This window comes from Bubalus kerabau, chromosome 4 (assembly GCF_029407905.1).
Source record: "Bubalus kerabau isolate K-KA32 ecotype Philippines breed swamp buffalo chromosome 4, PCC_UOA_SB_1v2, whole genome shotgun sequence".
NCBI lineage: Eukaryota > Metazoa > Chordata > Mammalia > Artiodactyla > Bovidae > Bubalus > Bubalus kerabau.
Genome location: NC_073627.1, coordinates 46,335,020 through 46,353,385, shown reverse-complemented (window position 1 = coordinate 46,353,385; position 18,366 = coordinate 46,335,020). Strand labels below are relative to the sequence as shown.

General features: G+C 37.5%; 2 protein-coding genes across 4 annotated transcripts in view; one reads left to right on the top strand and one right to left on the bottom strand.

Annotated features, from left to right (window-relative positions):
* Positions 1-1,198: 1,198 nt before the first annotated feature.
* On the top strand, positions 1,199-11,741 carry TEFM (transcription elongation factor, mitochondrial). Of its 2 annotated transcripts, XM_055577208.1 has the most exons (6): positions 1,199-1,353; positions 2,238-2,701; positions 3,810-3,959; positions 7,955-8,125; positions 9,357-9,573; positions 11,540-11,741. In XM_055577208.1, the coding sequence occupies exons 1-5, from the start codon at positions 1,323-1,325 to the stop codon at positions 9,537-9,539; spliced, it is 999 nt and encodes a 332-aa protein (XP_055433183.1). In that variant the 5' UTR covers positions 1,199-1,322; the 3' UTR covers positions 9,540-9,573; positions 11,540-11,741. The 2 variants fall into 2 exon arrangements, with proteins under 2 accessions (XP_055433183.1, XP_055433181.1); XM_055577206.1 differs by lacking the exons at positions 9,357-9,573; positions 11,540-11,741 and having other exon boundaries at positions 7,955-8,684.
* ATAD5 (ATPase family AAA domain containing 5) overlaps positions 10,566-18,366 on the bottom strand; it is a 35,250-nt gene continuing 27,449 nt past the window's right edge. The window contains exons 19-23 of one of the 2 annotated variants that reach the window (XM_055577204.1): positions 15,376-15,556; positions 13,613-13,785; positions 12,246-13,111; positions 11,511-11,669; positions 10,566-11,397 (exon numbers count right to left, since the gene is read on the bottom strand). In XM_055577204.1, coding sequence (XP_055433179.1) covers positions 11,319-11,397; positions 11,511-11,669; positions 12,246-13,111; positions 13,613-13,785; positions 15,376-15,556 — 1,458 coding nt within the window. In that variant the 3' untranslated portion in view covers positions 10,566-11,318. The remainder of the gene's footprint in view (positions 11,398-11,510; positions 11,670-12,245; positions 13,112-13,612; positions 13,786-15,375; positions 15,557-18,366) is intronic. The other variant, XM_055577205.1, reaches the window with a different exon arrangement.

Genomic DNA, 18,366 nt, shown 5'->3' with positions numbered 1-18,366 from the left:
TCCCGACAGAGGAGCCTGGTGGGTTGCAAACAGTCCATGAGGTTGCAAAGAGTCAGACACAACTGAGGACACACGCCATACCATGCCATCTTTCGTGAAAGAGCCCAGAGTCGGCAACAGAGACATCAGTGGTTTCGCGGATAAGGAATCTTACACGTCTGAAGCAAAAGGGTTCTGGAAAGGCACTGCACGGTGGCAGGCAGGACAAGACAGCCTGTCTTCACTGGGTGTGGGGGAAATGACCCCAGGTTGCCCGGAAACCAGGGAAGGGGGATGCCGATAAACTATCCTAGTAGAGGTGTTTTGAGCTTTAGATTAGGAAAATCACTAGCTGGGGCTGGGGGCAAGTACATAGGCATTTACTCGTTAGGTTCTATGACTAGGAGGGATGATCAGTCATGTGAGGCTGGTGTAGGTGAAGCGGGGACTGTTTTAGCAGTGAGTGTACAAAGAGCAAGGAACAGCCATCCAGCGTTACCTGATCACACAACTGCCCCGGTTCAATTCCTGACGGTTGCCTATGCCTTGAGGATACACTAGCTTCCAGATACACTTTGTTACCTCTAATCCAGCCTCACACTTCAACGTATGGTCAGTTTTTCCGAAACCCACCTCAAGTCTGACTCTACAAAAGTCCAGGTGGTTTCCAGTTAGCTGGTGGAACAGGACCAACCATTTTTGGTGCCAGCCTGATCTGCATCCATCCCTTCCACAGGGGATACTTTTGAGGCCCAGCGCTAAAGCCACTTCCTCCTAAGGCTCCCTTCCTGGAGCTTGTCTTCAGCTTGCTGGGCTCCTGAAACACCACCTCGCACCTGTCCCAGTTAGTCCATTCTACCTGGGGTATTGCTTATGTATGTTCCTGCCTACGTTCCCCCGCCAGACTCTCCTTCTTGCGCCCCAGACAGGGTCCCGGATAAGAGTTCACCAATCTACATGCCTGGATCCAAACTCAGGGAGGCTCCCCAAAGGAGGGATCTTGCCAACTACAAGCTAAAACCGGCCCAGGCGTTCTCTTCCCAGAGATTCGGCTCTGCTGCTTTCAGGGGCCACAGTGGGCGAGGCCGTTTTCCGGATGCAGAGGAACGAACCTACGGCGCAACTGGGAGCTCCGGATCCTGGCACTACTACGCCGGCGGAGTCTGCATGGAGGCTCTACGAAGCGACTGCCCACAGCCCAGCTGGAAGCCCCTAGTGGCGGGCCGGAACGCCGCTTCCGCCGGAACCTTTGACAAGCCGGGCGCTTTTGGGCGAAGCACGCAAAAACCGGAATTCCGTGGGGGAAGACTGGACCGTGGGAACCTAGTTCTTTAGCGTGGAGGATGAATGTCCCTAGTCTCCTCTTGGCGGGAGGTAGGGTGCCTGGAATATTGGATGAATCTGCCGTATGCTTTTAGCGCCTGGCGTATTTACCCTCTCAGGTCCCGTGTCCAGGTCTCCCTCTTGGAGACCCTGCCGAGGAGACCGGGCGGTTCTGGTCGCCGAGCCTCGGAGCGATTGGGATTCCTTTCCCTGGGTTAAGGGTCCACGAGCGACTCCTCGGAGTGGGCTGAGGGCAGAGGGCAGAGGGTTCAGTGTCTGACAGCTGCTTGCTTACTTCTGGATGCGTTATTGTCCTGTGGCCGCAATGTAAAACTTTCCCTTGGTTTTACAGAGTTGCTCTTTGTATGGGTTTTCTTCTTTGTAGACTTATGGTAGAAATCGTGAAAACTGTACAAAAGAAAATAAAAACCGCTCTTAAATTTATCACTCAGCTAAAATATTTCTTGTAAACGGGTAAATTTTAGTTTTATTTTATCCGCTCTGTGCAGCTTTCGGGATCTTAGTTCCCCGCCTGGCGATTGAATCCCCCGCTCTGGCAGTGACAGCGCCAACCACTCCAGCGTCAGGGAATTCTCTAAAATTTAGTTTCATTTGATTCCACTGGATGAGAAAGAAACTAGTGAAGATAAATATTGTTTAAAATATCAGTTAACTACAAAAAGATTTCTCTAAGGTTAACATTTTAAAAAACGTTTAAAAGTTGGAAATAATCGTTTTAAATACATTCTTCTTGTTGGACATAAGATTTATATGTAGTAAAATTTAAGTTTGTTACCCACAAAAATCAGCCTATATCTCTTATGGATAGTTCTTAAATTATGGGAAAGTCCGTATCACTTTGCAAAGGCCCTCGTTAGGCCACAACACTAAAAGGAACTATGTCTAACTTAAATTTTGCTAAAATTTTCTTTTAGGGAGATGGAGATGTTTTCCACGTCCATTACCGTCATCCTTATTCCAGGCCCTACATAATTCCTACTGTCGGAAAGAATCCACTGCACCAAAGAAAATCATTCCCCATATTGATTTTTCTGATGAGACTGCAAAGGAGTCTGGAAAGACACTTGACAAGCTCTTTTCTTCAGAACAGCAAGCTTCCATCTTGCATGTGTTGAATACAGCATCTAATAAAGAACTTGAAGCTTTCAAATTGCTTCGTGGAAAAAAGTCCTTCAATATTGTAGAACACAGAAAAAAGTTTGGACCATTTCAGAATTTGGAGAGTTTAATGAATGTGCCCTTGTTCCAGTATAAAATCACCATTCAAGTTTGTAACTCGATTCTTAATCCAGAGACTGGAGGGAAAAAAAAGAAGTTACAGGAAAGTCGGCTCTTGAGAAAGCTCATCAAACCAGAAATAGGAAGAGAGAGAGTTAAGGTACACTCTTTTTCTTAATGTCTCTTTTACTGCCTAAATATTTGACAACCTACTTTGCAGAGTACTATTCTGGGCACCAAGACAGGGTTCTTCTGGCAATTATAGTTTAGTCCTGTGGACCCAGGGATACACACATAATCTATTTATAGTTATTCTCAAAGACATGAGATGTACAGGTAGTAAATCAGCAATTTAGTGGAGAGAACTGTGTCTTGGGCAATGTTTACTAGAACTCAGCCTGGATCCTGGAGAGGGAGCTAGGCTAGTAGGAAGAGAAAGGCATTTTAGGAAGATAGGATAGTTGATGTAGAGAAGTAGGTCTGTGCAGGACTTACATAGGAATGTTGAGTTACCTGGCTGCTTTCATTTCCTCCTTTATTCCACATATCAATTATACTCCTATTGCTTTTAATCTGTTTGTGCTTCTCACTGTGACTAAGATTCTTAAAACTTTGTAGTGTAACAGGTACCTAATACAGATCTTTCTCCCTAGTCTAGCCATCTCCCACCCACTTTTCTCACAGCTGTCCGTGTTCTTTCTGAAATGTAAATCTGTTACACCTGAATGTGTATGCTTTGGTGGCTCCCAGTAGCTCTCAGGATAAAGGAAGTTACTTTCTGCAGAAATCTGCCCACCCCTCTGCCCTTTCGCCACTTGCATTCTTTACACCACTGTCTGAGAGGTGTCAGCCTATATCTGCAGACATCTGGGTGAAATAACTTCCTGTTTACCATTTTACTCAGTCTCCTAGTCCTCCAGCAAGTCTTCCTGACCATTTCTCCTCTCTACAGTGTAACTTGTATGGTGGTGTTTCTTATAATGTAGGGTCATGTCCCTTGTTTCCCAGTATCTAGCACATTCCCCAGCAACATCTGAATATCTGAACACCTGCTTTGAGCTAGGTGTTGAGAACAAGTAAAAGTTCTGTCTATAAACTGACTACTGCTGGTTACGTTTTAATAATAACTACTCTTTAATAATTCTTAGTTCATAAACTGTAAATATTATTTCTATCACATAAACTAATTTGGATTTCTGAGTTTGTATCTTAAATCTTGTCTGTTAAAATGTTCACACGTATAATTAAACCAGGCTTTTTTGTTTCAGGCAGTTAATAGTATTGTATCCATTGTTTCTGGTACTCGAAGAATTGCCTGGGCTCACCTCGATCGTAAATTGGCAGTGCTGGACTGGCAGCAAACCGAATATTGCCAATTGATGAAAGGATCATACCTGTCGTCTGTCTATTTAGAAGAGGTAAGGCAGTTGCATCTCCAAATCCTGACCTGCCTGGAGCTCCTTATGAATCTTTTAGTCCTAAAAGGGATGAAATAAAATAGTAAGGATGGATTTTCTTTGGGTACTTACTACTTACCTGTTCCTATTGCATTTTCCATCGCTTGTTTTTTTAATTTTTAAAAAATTTATTATTTTTTTGGCTGTGCTGGGTCTTCACTGCTGTGTGCAGTCTTTCTCTAGATGCGGTGGATGGGCCTCTCACTGCAGTGGCTTCTGTTGTTGCAGAGCACAGGGTCTAGGTACTTGAGTTTCCATAGTTGTGGCCCACAGGCTTAGTTGCTCCACGGCATGTGGGACCTACCTGGACCAGGGATCAAACCCGTGTCCCCTGCACGGGCAGGCGGATTCTTAACCACTGGACCCCCAGGGAAGTCCCCACTTATGATCTTTTTAAAAACTGAATAATTTATTTAAAGAAATACCTTATGAATCAAAGGTAGATCCTGAGAAAATCAGGGGTAAAGTATACTGTTTCAATGTTAAGAAACTTCCGCACCATATTTATAAAGCTTGTTCTTCACACAGTTATTTATTGTCTCATCTGAGTCTTCAGAATCTGGTGAGATGGGCAGTAATGATCATCCTGATTATATCTGTAAAAACTGGTTCAATCAGTCATCTGACGTGATTCAGTTCAGTTTAGTCACTCAGTCGCGTCCGACTCTTTGCGACCCCATGAATCGCAGCACGCCAGGCCTCCCTGTCCATCACCAACTCCCAGAGTTCACTCAAACTCGCGTCCATTGAGTCAGAGATGCCATCCAGCCAATCTCATCCTCTGTCGTCCCCTTCTCCTCCTGCCCCAAGTCCCTCCCAGCATCAGAGTCTTTTCCAATGAGTCAACTCTTCACATGAGGTGGCCAAAGTACTGGAGTTTCAGCTTTAGCATCATTCCTTCCAAAGAAATCCCAGGGCTCATCTCCTTCAGAATGGACTGGTTGGATCTCCTTGCAGTCCAAGGGACTCTCAAGAGTCTTCTCCAACAACCACAGTTCAAAAGCATCAATTCTTTGGCGCTCAGCCTTCTTCACAGTCCAACTCTCACATGCGTACATGACCACAGGAAAAACCATAGCCTTGACTAGACGGACCTTTGTTGGCAAAGTAATGTCTCTGCTTTTGAATACACTATCTAGGTTGGTCATAACTTTCCTTCCAAGGAGTAAGCGTCTTTTAATTTCATGGCTGCAGTCACCATCTGCAGTGATTTTGGAGCCCCCCAAAAATAAAGTCTGACACTGTTTCCACTGTTTCCCCATCTATTTCCCATGAAGTGATGGGACCGGATGCCGTGATCTTTCGTTTTCTGAATGTTGAGTTTTAAGCCAACTTTTTCACTCTCCTCTTTCACTTTCATCAAGAGGCTCTTTAGTTCTTCTTCACTTTCTGCCATAAGGGTGGTGTCATCTGCATATCTGAGGTTATTGATATTTCTCCCAGCAATCTTGATTCCAGCTGTGCTTCTTCCAGTCCAGCGTTTCTCATGATGTACTCTGCATATAAGTTAAATAAGCAGGGTGACAATATACAGCCTTGACTTACTCCTTTTCCTATTTGGAACCAGTCTGTTGTTCCATGTCCAGTTCTAACTGTTGCTTCCTGACCTACATACAGGTTTCTCAAGAGGCAGGTCAGGTGGTCTGGCATGCCCATCTCTTTCAGAATTTTCCACAGTTTATTGTGATCCACACACTCAAAGGCTTTGGCATAGTGAAGAAAGCAGAAATAGATGTTTTTCTGGAACTCTCTTGCTTTTTCCATGATCCAGCGGATGTTGGCAATTCGATCTCTGGTTCCTCTTCCTTTTCTAAAACCAGCTTGAACATCTGGAATTTCACGGTTCACATATTGCTGAAGCCTGGCTTGGAGAATTTTGAGCATTACTTTACTAGCGTGTGAGATGAGTGCAATTGTGTGGTGGTTTGAGCATTCTTTGGCATTGCCTTTCTTTGGGATTGGAATGAAAACTGACCTTTTCCAGTCCTGTGGCCACTGCTGAGTTTTCCAAATTTGCTGGCATATTGAGTGAAGCACTTTCACAGCATCATCTTTCAGGATTTGAAAGAGCTCAACTGGAATTCCATCACCTCCACTAGCTTTGTTCGTAGTGATGCTTTCTAAGGTCCACTTGACTTCATATTCCAGGATGTCTGGCTCTAGGTCAGTGATCACATCATCATGATTATCTTGGTCGTGAAGATCTTTTTTGTACAGTTCTTCTGTGTATTCTTAACACCTCTTCTTAATATCTTCTGCTTCTGTTAGGTCCATACCATTTCTGTCCTTTATCAAGCCCATCTTTGCATGAAATGTTCCCTTGGTATCTCTAATTTTCTTGAAGAGATCCCTAGTCTTTCCCATTCTGTTGTTTTCCTCTATTTCTTTGCATTGATCGCTGAGGAAGGCTTTCTTATCTCTTGCTATTCTTTGGAACTCTGTATTCAAATGCTTATATCTTTCCTTTTCTCCTTTGCTTTTCTCTTCTCTTCTTTTCACAGCTATTTGTAAGGCTTCCCCAGCCAGCCATTTTGCTTTTTTGCATTTCTTTTCCATGGGGATGGTCTTGATCCCTGTCTCCTGTACAATGTCACGAACCTCAGTCCATAGTTCATCAGGTACTCTATCTATCAGATCTAGGCCCTTAAATCTATTTCTCACTTCTACTGTATAATCATAAGGGATTTGATTTAGGTCATACCTGAATGGTCTAGTGGTTTTCCCTACTTTCTTCAATTTAAGTCTGAATTTGGTAATAAGGAATTCATGATCTGAGCCACAGTCAGCTCCTGGTCTTGTTTTTGTTGACTATATAGAGCTTCTCCATCTTTGGCTGTAAAGAACATAATCAATCTGATTTCAGTGTTGACCATCTGGAGATGTCCATGTGTAGAGTCTTCTCTTGTGTTGTTGGAAGAGGGTGTTTGCTATGACCAGTGCATTTTCTTGGCAAAACTCTATTAGTCTTTGTCCTGCTTCATTCCATATTCCAAGGCCAAATTTGCCTGTTACTCCAGGTGTTTCTTGACTTCCTACTTTTGCATTCCAGTCCCCTATAATGAAAAGGACATCTTTTTTGGGTGTTAGTTCTAAAAGGTCTTGTAGGTCTTCATAGAACTGTTCAACTTCAGCTTCTTCAGCATTACTGGTTGGGGCATAGATTTGGATTACTGTGATATTGAATGGTTTGCCTTGGAAACCAACAGAGATCATTCTGTCATTTTTGAGATTGCATCCAAGTACTGCATTACGGACTCTTTTGTTGACCATGATGGCTACTCTATTTCTTCTGAGGGATTCCTGTCCACAGTAGTAGATATAAGGGTCATCTGAGTTAAATTCACCCATTCCAGTCCATTTTAGTTCACTGATTCCTAGAATGTCGACATTCACTCTTGTCATCTCGTTTAGTCAGTGGCAAAGGTGATTGAGTCTAGGCCAGTCATTCCAACCCTGTACGCTACCCTAGAATTTTTTAAAAGGTAAATAAGACAATTTTGTCCAGTTTTAAAGGCAATCGAGATCTTAGGGATTATGAAGCCCATTGCAGATAGAGAAACTAGTAATTAGGAGGATTAACTGGGTTGTTTTAGCTCAGCTTGTTCCTGCTAGAACCATGACCAGAACCTGGCTATCCTTACTCCTCCATAAGTCTTTTTCAGTTACTTCAAAATTGTCAATGGCAATATAATGGAAGTTATATATTTAAAAATCAGAAGTGGGACAGAGATGGAGGCCTAAACAGTAAAACTCAGTGAATTCGTTCTTAACTTTTGGCTGCACTGGGTCTTCACTGCTGCGTATGGGCTTTCTCTAGCTCGCGCAAGCAGAGGCTGCTCTCTAGTTGGCGTGCTCAGGCTTCTCATTGCAGTGGCTTCTCGTTGCAGAGCGTGGGCTCTAGGATGCACGGGCCTAGTTGCCCTGTTCACTTATTTTACCTTTTTCTCCTCCCAAAGATTTCTTCAATCATTTCAAAGATGCCTAAAGCTGACTTCTATGTTCTGGAAAAAACAGGACCTTCGTTTCAGAACCCGTCTCTGTTTCCTGTGCTGTTACATTTTCATATGACAGAAGCCATGCTGTACGCCTTACTGAATACAACGTTTGCCCAGGATGGTCATCATCAGGTGCTGAGCATGAACCGAAGTGCAGTGGGGAAGCATTTTGAGCTGATGATTAGGGACACACGGACTAGTGGGAAAGAGGTGGTGAAGCAGCTCCTCGCAGAGTCTGTGCTGAAAGATGAGCCTCGGGTATTCTTCCCACCAGAGAAGATAGTCCGCTACAGACAGATGTTTTCATCTACTGAACACCACAGAGTGGAGGAGTTATATGATTCATTATTACAAGCTATTGCTTTCTATGAACTGGCTGTTTTTAATACTGAATCTTAAAATTCTGAGGTTAATGTTACATGCTGTTAATATTCTATGAATTTATATTTATTAGCTCCTAAGTTGTAAAAGCAACTGTTCTGAACATCCATGTTAACGGAGAAGAAAGCACAAGTTTGAATGTATTTAGATGTTTAAAGTCAGACTTTTAGCTCTTGAATGGTTTATACAATAATAAACCAAGGCTAAATCAATAAATATGAGATCCTGTGCCTTTCAAGTTTAAGTGTTAAAAAATATGATGTTCCTTAAACATCCAAAACAGGAAACAAGTATCTTCCTTGAAAGGCAAGTGCCATCTATATGAAAAGATTTGCATCATTATCATATTGTTAAAGTAAGGACTAATGAATTTTCTGGATGGTGCTCATCATGGGAATAAAGCTAAATATAATCAATAACACAACTTGTAGAGTCCTCCTCTTGCTCTATGAGTACAATGTGGTTTGATGGCTTCAGAAGGCACTCTTCATCAGCTCAATCTATCAAGCACCAAACAAACAAGTTTTGTTTAACAGGCTGTCTTTTTCGTTGCTGCACTGTGTGGCATGTGAGATATTTGATCCCTGACCCGGTGTCAGACCTGTGCCCCTTGCGGTGGAAGCATGGAGTCTTAACCACTGGACCATCGGGGAAGCCCAACAGGCTCATTTTTAAAACTTTTTTAATTGAAGGGTAATTGCTTTACAGAATTTTGTGCAGGCTCATTTTTTAACTTTGAAATATTTTACTCAATAGACCATCTTCTCAGAAAAGTAGCACTTAATTTTTTCCCCCGTATTTTTCCCCCATTTTGCTTAAACTCAGGCCCTCCTTATATCTCACTTATACTGAACCCAAGTCACCCTGATGTCAAAGCATTAAATCTTTTCTTTCCTTTAAACTAAAAGTGAAGTATACTTGTTGAAAAAAAAAATCCAAATAATCAGATATCTATAACATACAAGAATGTCCTCCCTTCCAGCGCCTCCAACTCCCTAGGCACTTTGATGTGCACTCCAGACTTGTAGCCATGCACACTGTAAATCTCTATGTGACTGTATACAGAAGCATCTCCACCTGGGAACTGTTGCAGATACCTCCAAGTATAGGTCTGAAACCATTCTTCCTCCAGACTACCTCGTTTGCCACTGTGTGGTACTCGTAAACAGCTTCACCAGCCATTCAATTGGTCAGGCCAGGTGGGTGGCATTCTACTTCTCACATATTTCTGGAAATAGCTGTGGTGAAAATGTGTTCAAGTTAGACATTTAAAGGATAAGATGCTAAGTACTGAAAAGTCATCAAAATGTAGTTACTTTTATCACAAAAGTAAATCTTAAGTTTTACAGTATTTATCACCTTTAAGAACTGAGAAAGTATTTCCTCAAAATATGCTAAACCTGAAAAAAGAAAAAGCTATTACCTGTGTCCATACTAGGGAGGAAAATGCTTCTTTCATTTCTTGATTTTTGGTCATTTAAATACAATTCTATGGAGTTAATTTTACTTTAGCTCCTCAATTGATGAGAACTGTCAGAATTTTCTAATAACTAAAGACCAAATTAACTGGTAAATGCTCTAGAGGTAGTGGACTCTTGTATTCAGTAGAAAAAATAAATTCATATACTTAAAAAAAAAAAAAAAAAAAGGTGCCTTAGGTCATATTCTCTTTTGTATAGGGACAAAACCTGTAAGATAGAGCCTATATCCAAACCTATTCAATATCCATACTACCCAGATGATTTCATCTGGAACTCCCATTTAAATATTGCATAGTCTTACCTTTAGCCTTTAATTAAATCAATGTACTAGCAATACAAGAAAAGATATATTGAACAAATATTTTAAGAGGTAAAAACATTTTGTACACAGGTATATGTCTATGTTTTTCAACTGTAGAAAATTAGGATCCTTACCTTTTGAAGTAAAAACATAATTCTCCAGATAGTGTAACTGAATATTAAGCTAATATATAATATAAACACTTGAAATAGGAAACTATTTTCAGATACACCTGATTATCTGATTGTAAAAATGATTTTACATGAAATGTTGTACATTTTAAAATCTTGTAATTAAAAATAGATACTTTCTCCAAAAATATAACCTTAAGTGGAAATGGCTATCATGTAGAAATGCTACAGTAGAATCCTTTGTTACAGTTTGAATGAACAGCACTTTATCCAGAATATTTATATTAATATCTTTATGAAATAAAACATCAATGATGTAAAAATACAAGAAAAATGTACAAGACAAATTATTTGAGTTATCAAAATATACAAGATACCACATTTGTACTGTTGCTAAAAAAAGATTTATGAAAACTACAGTTCATAATCTTGATTTCACCTTCTCAGTATTCAGTGATTCACATGGTAACATATCCTAGACAGCACACTAAAAATAAATTTATCAGGAAAAACTTACTTTTTGAAAAATGACACATAATTTCTTTCTTTGGAAGTTTTCTTACTATTGTCCATGCTATTTGATATTCTGGATTGTGTAAAATTGATGATTTTTAAAAAGATCATCACCTGGGTGATTCACATTCACAATTTGACAGGGTGCTAACACTTGGCTGGAGAGAGGTGGATTGAGGGTCATGAGAAAGGGAGAAGGTGTAGAGTAGTTTGGCATTGAAGCACCTTTAGGAATATTTAGGGAACTCTACCCTTCTAGAAACAGCCCACACACATATTCCAACAGAGCTAAATCAGGTAATACAAAAAAAATACAGAAAAAAAAATACTACCATAATTATAAATATAATTTGTAACTCCAATTTTTTCATTTTAAATATTTACACACTAATAAAAATATACAAATAGTCTGTTTTACATGTACATTAAGAGATATAAACACTTCCATGAACATCAATATAAAAATTTATCTGGAGAGCCACATTAGACTCCGTAGAAGGCATTGTTAATGTAGAATATTAAGGGAAGTCAGCTGCCAAAGTGTTCATAGTCTCTTTTGAAATGTTAAGATGAATTCCTTCAAGATAGTGCAGGAATCTGTCAAAATTACAAGGAAAAATACAATTTAAATATTAATATTTCCATCAGATAAGAATATTTATCAATCTGTAAACAGCTATGTCAAATGTTCTTTTTATAACAAACTTTACCTTCTTTTACTTTTTCCTTGTTCCTTTAGCTTCTCAGTCCTACAGATGTTTCGAAGAGTTGGCAAGTATTCAATTATACTAGCTTGTCTATTACCCAGGTTCAGAAGAGATCGGCTGGAAAATACACTTTTGATGACTGCTACCCTCTGCCAAGCACTGCTGTAAATTAAAAGTATTGCATTACCTTTTGATTTTTAATATCCAATAAAAATGCAACAGTCTCAAACACAACCAGCTTCTGGTCTCTACTCCACCCTGATTCTAGTCTAGTGAAGTGAAAGTCACTCAGTCGTGTCCGACTCTTGGGACCCCATGGACTGTAGCCCGCAAGGTTCCTCTGTCCATGGGATTCTCCAGGCAAGAATACTGGAGTGGGTTGCCATTTCCTAGTCTAGACTAGATTAACTGTATTCCAGATGAACCTCCTGTACCATTTTCAACACATCAGTCACTTCCATACTGAAAAGACTTTCTTGGCCACCTGCTGTCTGCACAGCAAATCCAGACCCCTTCCCTGTGTTCCAAGAGTCTTCCAAATCTATCCCCCAATCTCTCATTACCTCTCTTCTCAGAAATCAGGCCGGTCTCCTTAACTGTCTCCTTACAAGCTACAATATTACGGGCTTACCTAATCAATAAAGCCCAGCATTTCAAAATTAGTAAGAGAAAGAAACCAATAACTTCCCCTTTTTTACCATTTATTATTGAAAAATAAATAGTAAACAGAAGACTTACTCTAAATTAGCTGCAGACTGACTGAAGCGTACATTGTTGCGTCTTTGAGAAATATAAAAAGTAAGCTCTTTTGTGGGATCTCTTCCTAATTTCTTGCAAGAATTCAGCGACGTTTCCAATGCTTTTGAAATAGCAGAAGAACATTTAGTAAAGCTGAGAGCTTCTACAGCCGCCTTTATTTCTCCAGATCTTTGAGAAGTCCATCCATCACTACTCTCGAGACTAAACTCATCACAAAGTCCACTTTTAACCTTTCCATTTGTCCAACCAAAATCATCTTTACCAAACTCCCTTTGTTCCCGTACATCCATCAGAAGGGCATCTAGGAAGGACATGTTGTCCATGAACTCAGTGAGAGAATTTAAACAGTGAGAAACAAGGACAGAACACTTTTTTTCTGCTGGTGTTGTAGGAGGACGAGGAATAGATTCAACGTTTGACTCTACACATTTGTTTAGTTTCTTTGTCTGTGGATTGCTTTCTTTATCTCTGGCTTTCCTTTCTTCTAAATTTGACGAAGATGCAGAGTAAAGACGAATACATTCATCAGAAATGTCCAATTCACTGTCAAATAAGTCACTATCATCTAAAGTTACAATCTTTTTCTTACGTTTCTTTTTTGGTGACTTTTTCAAAGGCTTCTCTCCTTCAAAAGGTGTCCCAGCAAGACATCTCATGTTTTCTGTTGCTGCATTGGTGTCCATATTTATTGATGAAACAGAAGAGTTTTCTGTTTCTGGAATGATATCAACAGGTAGTGGTAGAATGAACTCCAGATTACTATATAAGAAATCCACATCCTGCATTTGGAATTCTGTAAGAAGGTGGATGAGCTTATGCCATTCTTCCTTTGTTCTGATTTTGTGCTGAAAAACAATTGTGAGTAAAGAAAAGTTATAATAGCACCAAGTCTGAACATTTTTCTACCCATATGAATAGTGTCATTCCTATCAATCTTCAAAGTTATGAGTCTCTACCCTTCATAATTTCATTAACTTACACTTCCTTAATACATCAAAGCAGTATTATGAGTCTAAAAAATTAATTTGGAGTGTTAAATTGAAGAATTAAATTCTCTAATTGTCAGTATATACCCTAATTCAATAATTAGCAGTTCATTTGTTTAAAAACTACTATTCTGAAACTTTTTTAAATCTGAAATATCTCTAAGTTCTATATTCTATAATATATATTTAAAGCAATGCCCATGTACCATTTGTCAAAGTGGTACAATGTGTTAAAATCAGCAATCTGAAGCCTATAAAAATTAATGGTACATTACAATTAACCTTAGATTCAAAAGACAGAAGTGAGTGTTGGGAAGATGAAAAAGAACGTAAATATTCCAAACCAGATACTGAAAATACCTTCAAAAATGAAAATAAGTCTTCAGATGGGGAAAAAATGTTCCTAAGGCCGAACAAGGTCTCGGCACAACCAGTGTCACATTTGGGAAGGTCTGTTGGATTCCTTTTTGTATTTTTAGGGTTATTTTTGGAATCAGGGTCATCTTCAGAACAAACATTTCTGCTATTTGCTCCTAGAAAATTAGTAAAAGAAAAACTGAGTATCCATATTTTTATCAGACTGTAACAAGCAATTATTTAACATCCAAGATCCTTGGGCATTTTTTTCTACCTAATCCTCATTGTGTTATTCTCCATCTGTGTATCTAATTCACAAAGAGAACAATACAAACATTATTTCTACATAAATTTAGTGGGGGTAGGATGTGGGGTGAGCTTACAAACAATCCAACTGAAAAAAGTGCAAGGACACACAAATATCTAATAAACTCATAAAAAGATGTACAATTTCACCAATGATCATGAGATTAAGATATTCATTTTTCACCTTTTAAATTGGGAAAAATTAAAAAGACAATCACTGCATAATTACTGAGAAATTGAAAATGACTTAAATGTTGCCTAGTAGGTAATGGTTAATTATGTTACATCCATTTTATATTACAGAATAGCATGCAGTTGAGAAAAAGAGGGCTAGAACTATACACTGACAATAAATTGTCAAGTAAAAGAAAAGCAAATTATTTACTATACATAGTGCTGGTAATTTTGCTAAATAAGTAGGCAGCAATATTTGTATATGCACAGATAAAGGTCCAACAGTAGCTATCTTTAAGAAGCAGGGAAGCTCTTTTACTTTTTATGTTATTTATTTCTCTACTGTTTGATTTCCATTGAGTGTATATCTGTGTGTATGTATGTGTGTTTTTAAGACAGGATGAAATGCATTTAAGATCTTCAAGAAGATAAATAATGTTAAAGTTCTTGGTACTGCATTTTATATCCAGTAATATGGTGATAGTTATTAACTATTTTGTTTATAATATGACATTTCAGATCTTATTTATCATATTTACTTCTAAGAAATAGTGAAACTGCCAGCTTAAATTGAATTATTAAAATACTTGAATAAGATATTAAATTCTGAACTAACTGAAAAACTGATAAGGGATTAATACAACAGAACTTCACCTTTTTAAAATTTAAACATTAGTATATTTCCCAGAGCAAGATCTGTAACTATAGAACTGTGGCTATGGAGCATGGAAACCACAAACTATGAACTTCTTCAGGGAAAGAACCATGTCTTATTCATATAAACACAGGACCTGGCATGGAGAAAGTCCTCAGAAAATGTCTGTGACTTGAATTAGGTAACAATGACTGAAGATTGATAAGAAATAAAGCATTTTTGAAATAACAGAATTCTTAGGAAAGACAGGATTATAGGCTATTAAAGAAGCTAACAGGGAAATTACAATACAGCCATCTAAAAATAATTTACATATGGAAAAACCACCAATACATTTTTAATAGGTGAAAAAAGGAAGCTGCTAAACAATATAATTCTATTTATTTTTAAGAAACCATATGTTTATAAATGTACAAGTAACCATTTGTTCCAGATTCAGTTTAATTGTAAATACCCACATTTAATGCTTACAAAACTTTCAGGAACAAAGTTGATGTTTATATGTTTATTTTAATATTGACACGATACCCCAATGCTTAAAATTTTTATAATTTTTCAAATATTTTGGTACAGCATATATTTTAATATAGAATCCCATAACAGAAATTTCCTTTCTAACAAAGCAACTTACGACAAAGAGATAATGGCCTTTCTTCTAAAAATCCACCTCCACTTCTAATCCAGAACTGTAAGTAAAGGATACTTTTCCTGATATCACAAGTATTTGCAGTTAGCAATGTTACAAAATCCTTTACATCAGTTCTGAAATTTTCAGTCAAGCAGATCATCTGTAGGTAGCTGGCAACATTTAGCTGGGGTGAGGGGGAGGTGAGGGGTAGAAAGGGAGAAAGAGAGGAAAGAAACATGGTCAACTGCAGAGTTAACAGAAATACATCAATACTCTAACAAAAAGCCAAATTTCGCTAAAATTTTAAAACATCTTAATTCTTATTGAGAATGATTGAAAAATATAAGGAAATACGTTACCAAATTAAAAGCATCTATATATACTGCTTTTATTAACTGTATACAGTCTGAGACAGCAAGACTGTATCTTGGTTTTTTTTTATGGGACATTCTCCAACCTGAATACTAAAGGCAATCTTATTAAACCTTAAGACAATCCCTTAGGATCAACGGTACAACCTGATGGAACATTTACAGCCATTAAAATGACAACTATGAATACTATACTATACAGGAGGAAAAATACTTACTGTATAACTTTTGAAAACCAGACTTAGTAAATTATGTCAATGCATACATAAAAGAATAAATGTATGTAAATGAGAAATAGAAGAAAAAATTTTAAATACATATTTATTAGTAGTAAATGTATAATGTTTACTTTTAAATTTTATTTTGTACAATTAATTTGCTATATTTTTTGTAAAACAATATAATTCTCTTCTTATTGTTTATGGAAAGCTTTTTACCTTGAAAAGCTAAAACATATAAAATTATATTCACAGTTCACAGATATTACAAGACTACTAGCATTTTTACATTATAATAAACAAGACAATTAAAAACATTTTTCCCCATGGTATCTTTGACTTTATTCTATATATATGTATTATTCTTGCACACATCTGGGACTTCTTCCCACAGACCAGGAATTCTCCTTTCAATAACAAAAGAGTACTTACTGTAAGACAAACCTTGCCATCAATAATAGCTATAAGTTCTATAATCAACTTAAGAAAATATAAAAAGCTAATTATCTGAATGAACAAGAGAATAACCAAAGGCAGAAGAAAATGAAAGGGAAATCAACACTTGGACAAACGAAATGGTCTTGGGTGAATCCCCACCACACCTTTGAAAACTGATTCTTGACTGAGTGTGGGCTGTAACAGTGGCAGCTAAAGCTCACAGCAGCTAGAAAGTGAGGGGGAGGTCCACGAAAGTAGACAAACAGAAATCCTAGCTCTAAAGAACCCAAATCACTGGCTGAGGCTTAAACTTCATGTGCGTGAGCTTGTCTTAAAGCAGACCAGCTAAAACTAAAATTCTGAAAAATTTTAGTTAAAAAAAATAAAACAAGTATTCTGAACAGAATACTTGTTCAGAGGAACAAAAAAGAATCCAGAATATATATATACATTCACAATGTACAATATATCATTCACAAAGTACAAGATAAAAATCTAAAATTACTAGACAAAGAAATAGGAAAAGTAACCAATACCTCAAAGGCAAGACAATCAAGTAGAGACTGATCACAAGATGACAAAGCTGGAATTAGCAAGAAAGAATTTTAAAACAGCTAGTAAAACTATGCTTAAGGAAAACATGCTTATAATGAATAGGAAATTTCAACAGAAAAATAGAATACATAAAAAGGAAGTAAAAAGAACTTCTAAAACTAAAAATTAATGTAATATTAGAATAAAGATTTCTGTTGATGGACCTCATGGAAAAACTGAGATGGCAGGAAAAAAAGGTCAGTAGACTTGAAGATAAATCAATATAAATCACCAAATCAGAAGTATAAACCGAAAAAAAAAACTGAGGGAGTGGCCTGGGGAAGAAACAGCACATCTCAGTGACATGGGGGTCAATGTAAATGTCCAACCTTCTTGTAATTAAATCCCCAGAAGGGAAAAAGAGAAAATGAAAATAAAATAAATTCGGGAAAATAAGACTACAAAGTTCCCTAATTGGAAGAATGATATATAATTAAGGGTAATAGATAATGAAGAATCACAAGCAGGATAAATATGAAGAAAAATAATACCTAGGAACATCAAAAGAAAACTGCTGAAAACTAAAGTTAAAGACAGGATCTTGTAGGCATCTAGAAGAAAATGACACATTACATATGGGGCAGAAACATAAATTTTAAAAATCTGTTCAAACTGCTGGGACATAACAGAAACAGTGGTGATCAAAACACAGTGAAATGACATGTTTAAAGTAATGACGGAAAAACTGAAAGAAATCTAATATAATCCACTGCCAGCAGACTTGTTCTATAAGAATTGCTAATGAAGTTTTTGAGGCTAAAGAGAAATAAAACCAAGGAAAAACTCAGATCCTCATACAGAAATTAAGAACATACAAAATTACACAGGTAAACAAAAACTTGATTTTTTACCTTCTTAATTTCTTAAAGTATATATGATCAGCTAAAGCAAAAAACAGAGCATTGTATCGAGGAGCTTATAATGTATGCAAACACAAAGAATTTGAAAATTAAAGCATAAAGTTTCATAACAGACAAAACTAATCTGAGTTAATACACATTAGAATAGTGGTTATCTCTGGTGGAGAGGGGAGTGCTGACTAAAAAGGGCCCAAGGGAACTTTTTGAGGTGATTTTGATCTGGATAATGAGGTGATTTTGATCTGGATAATGGTTATATGGATGTTTATCTCTGCTCATATTTTTCAACTTGTACTTAAGTGCAATTTTAACTGTATGTAAATTTCACCTTAAAAAAGCACTGGTTACTATGAAAAAGAACTAAAGAACACTGGAGTCTAGTAAAAATTTGCATATTTGAATTTTGAAAAAACAAAAAAAATTTAAGTTTAAAAAAAAAATCAGAAGTCTCCTAAAACTCAAAAATGTTAACATACCCCTTAAATAGTCAAAATATAGATAAATATTATAATA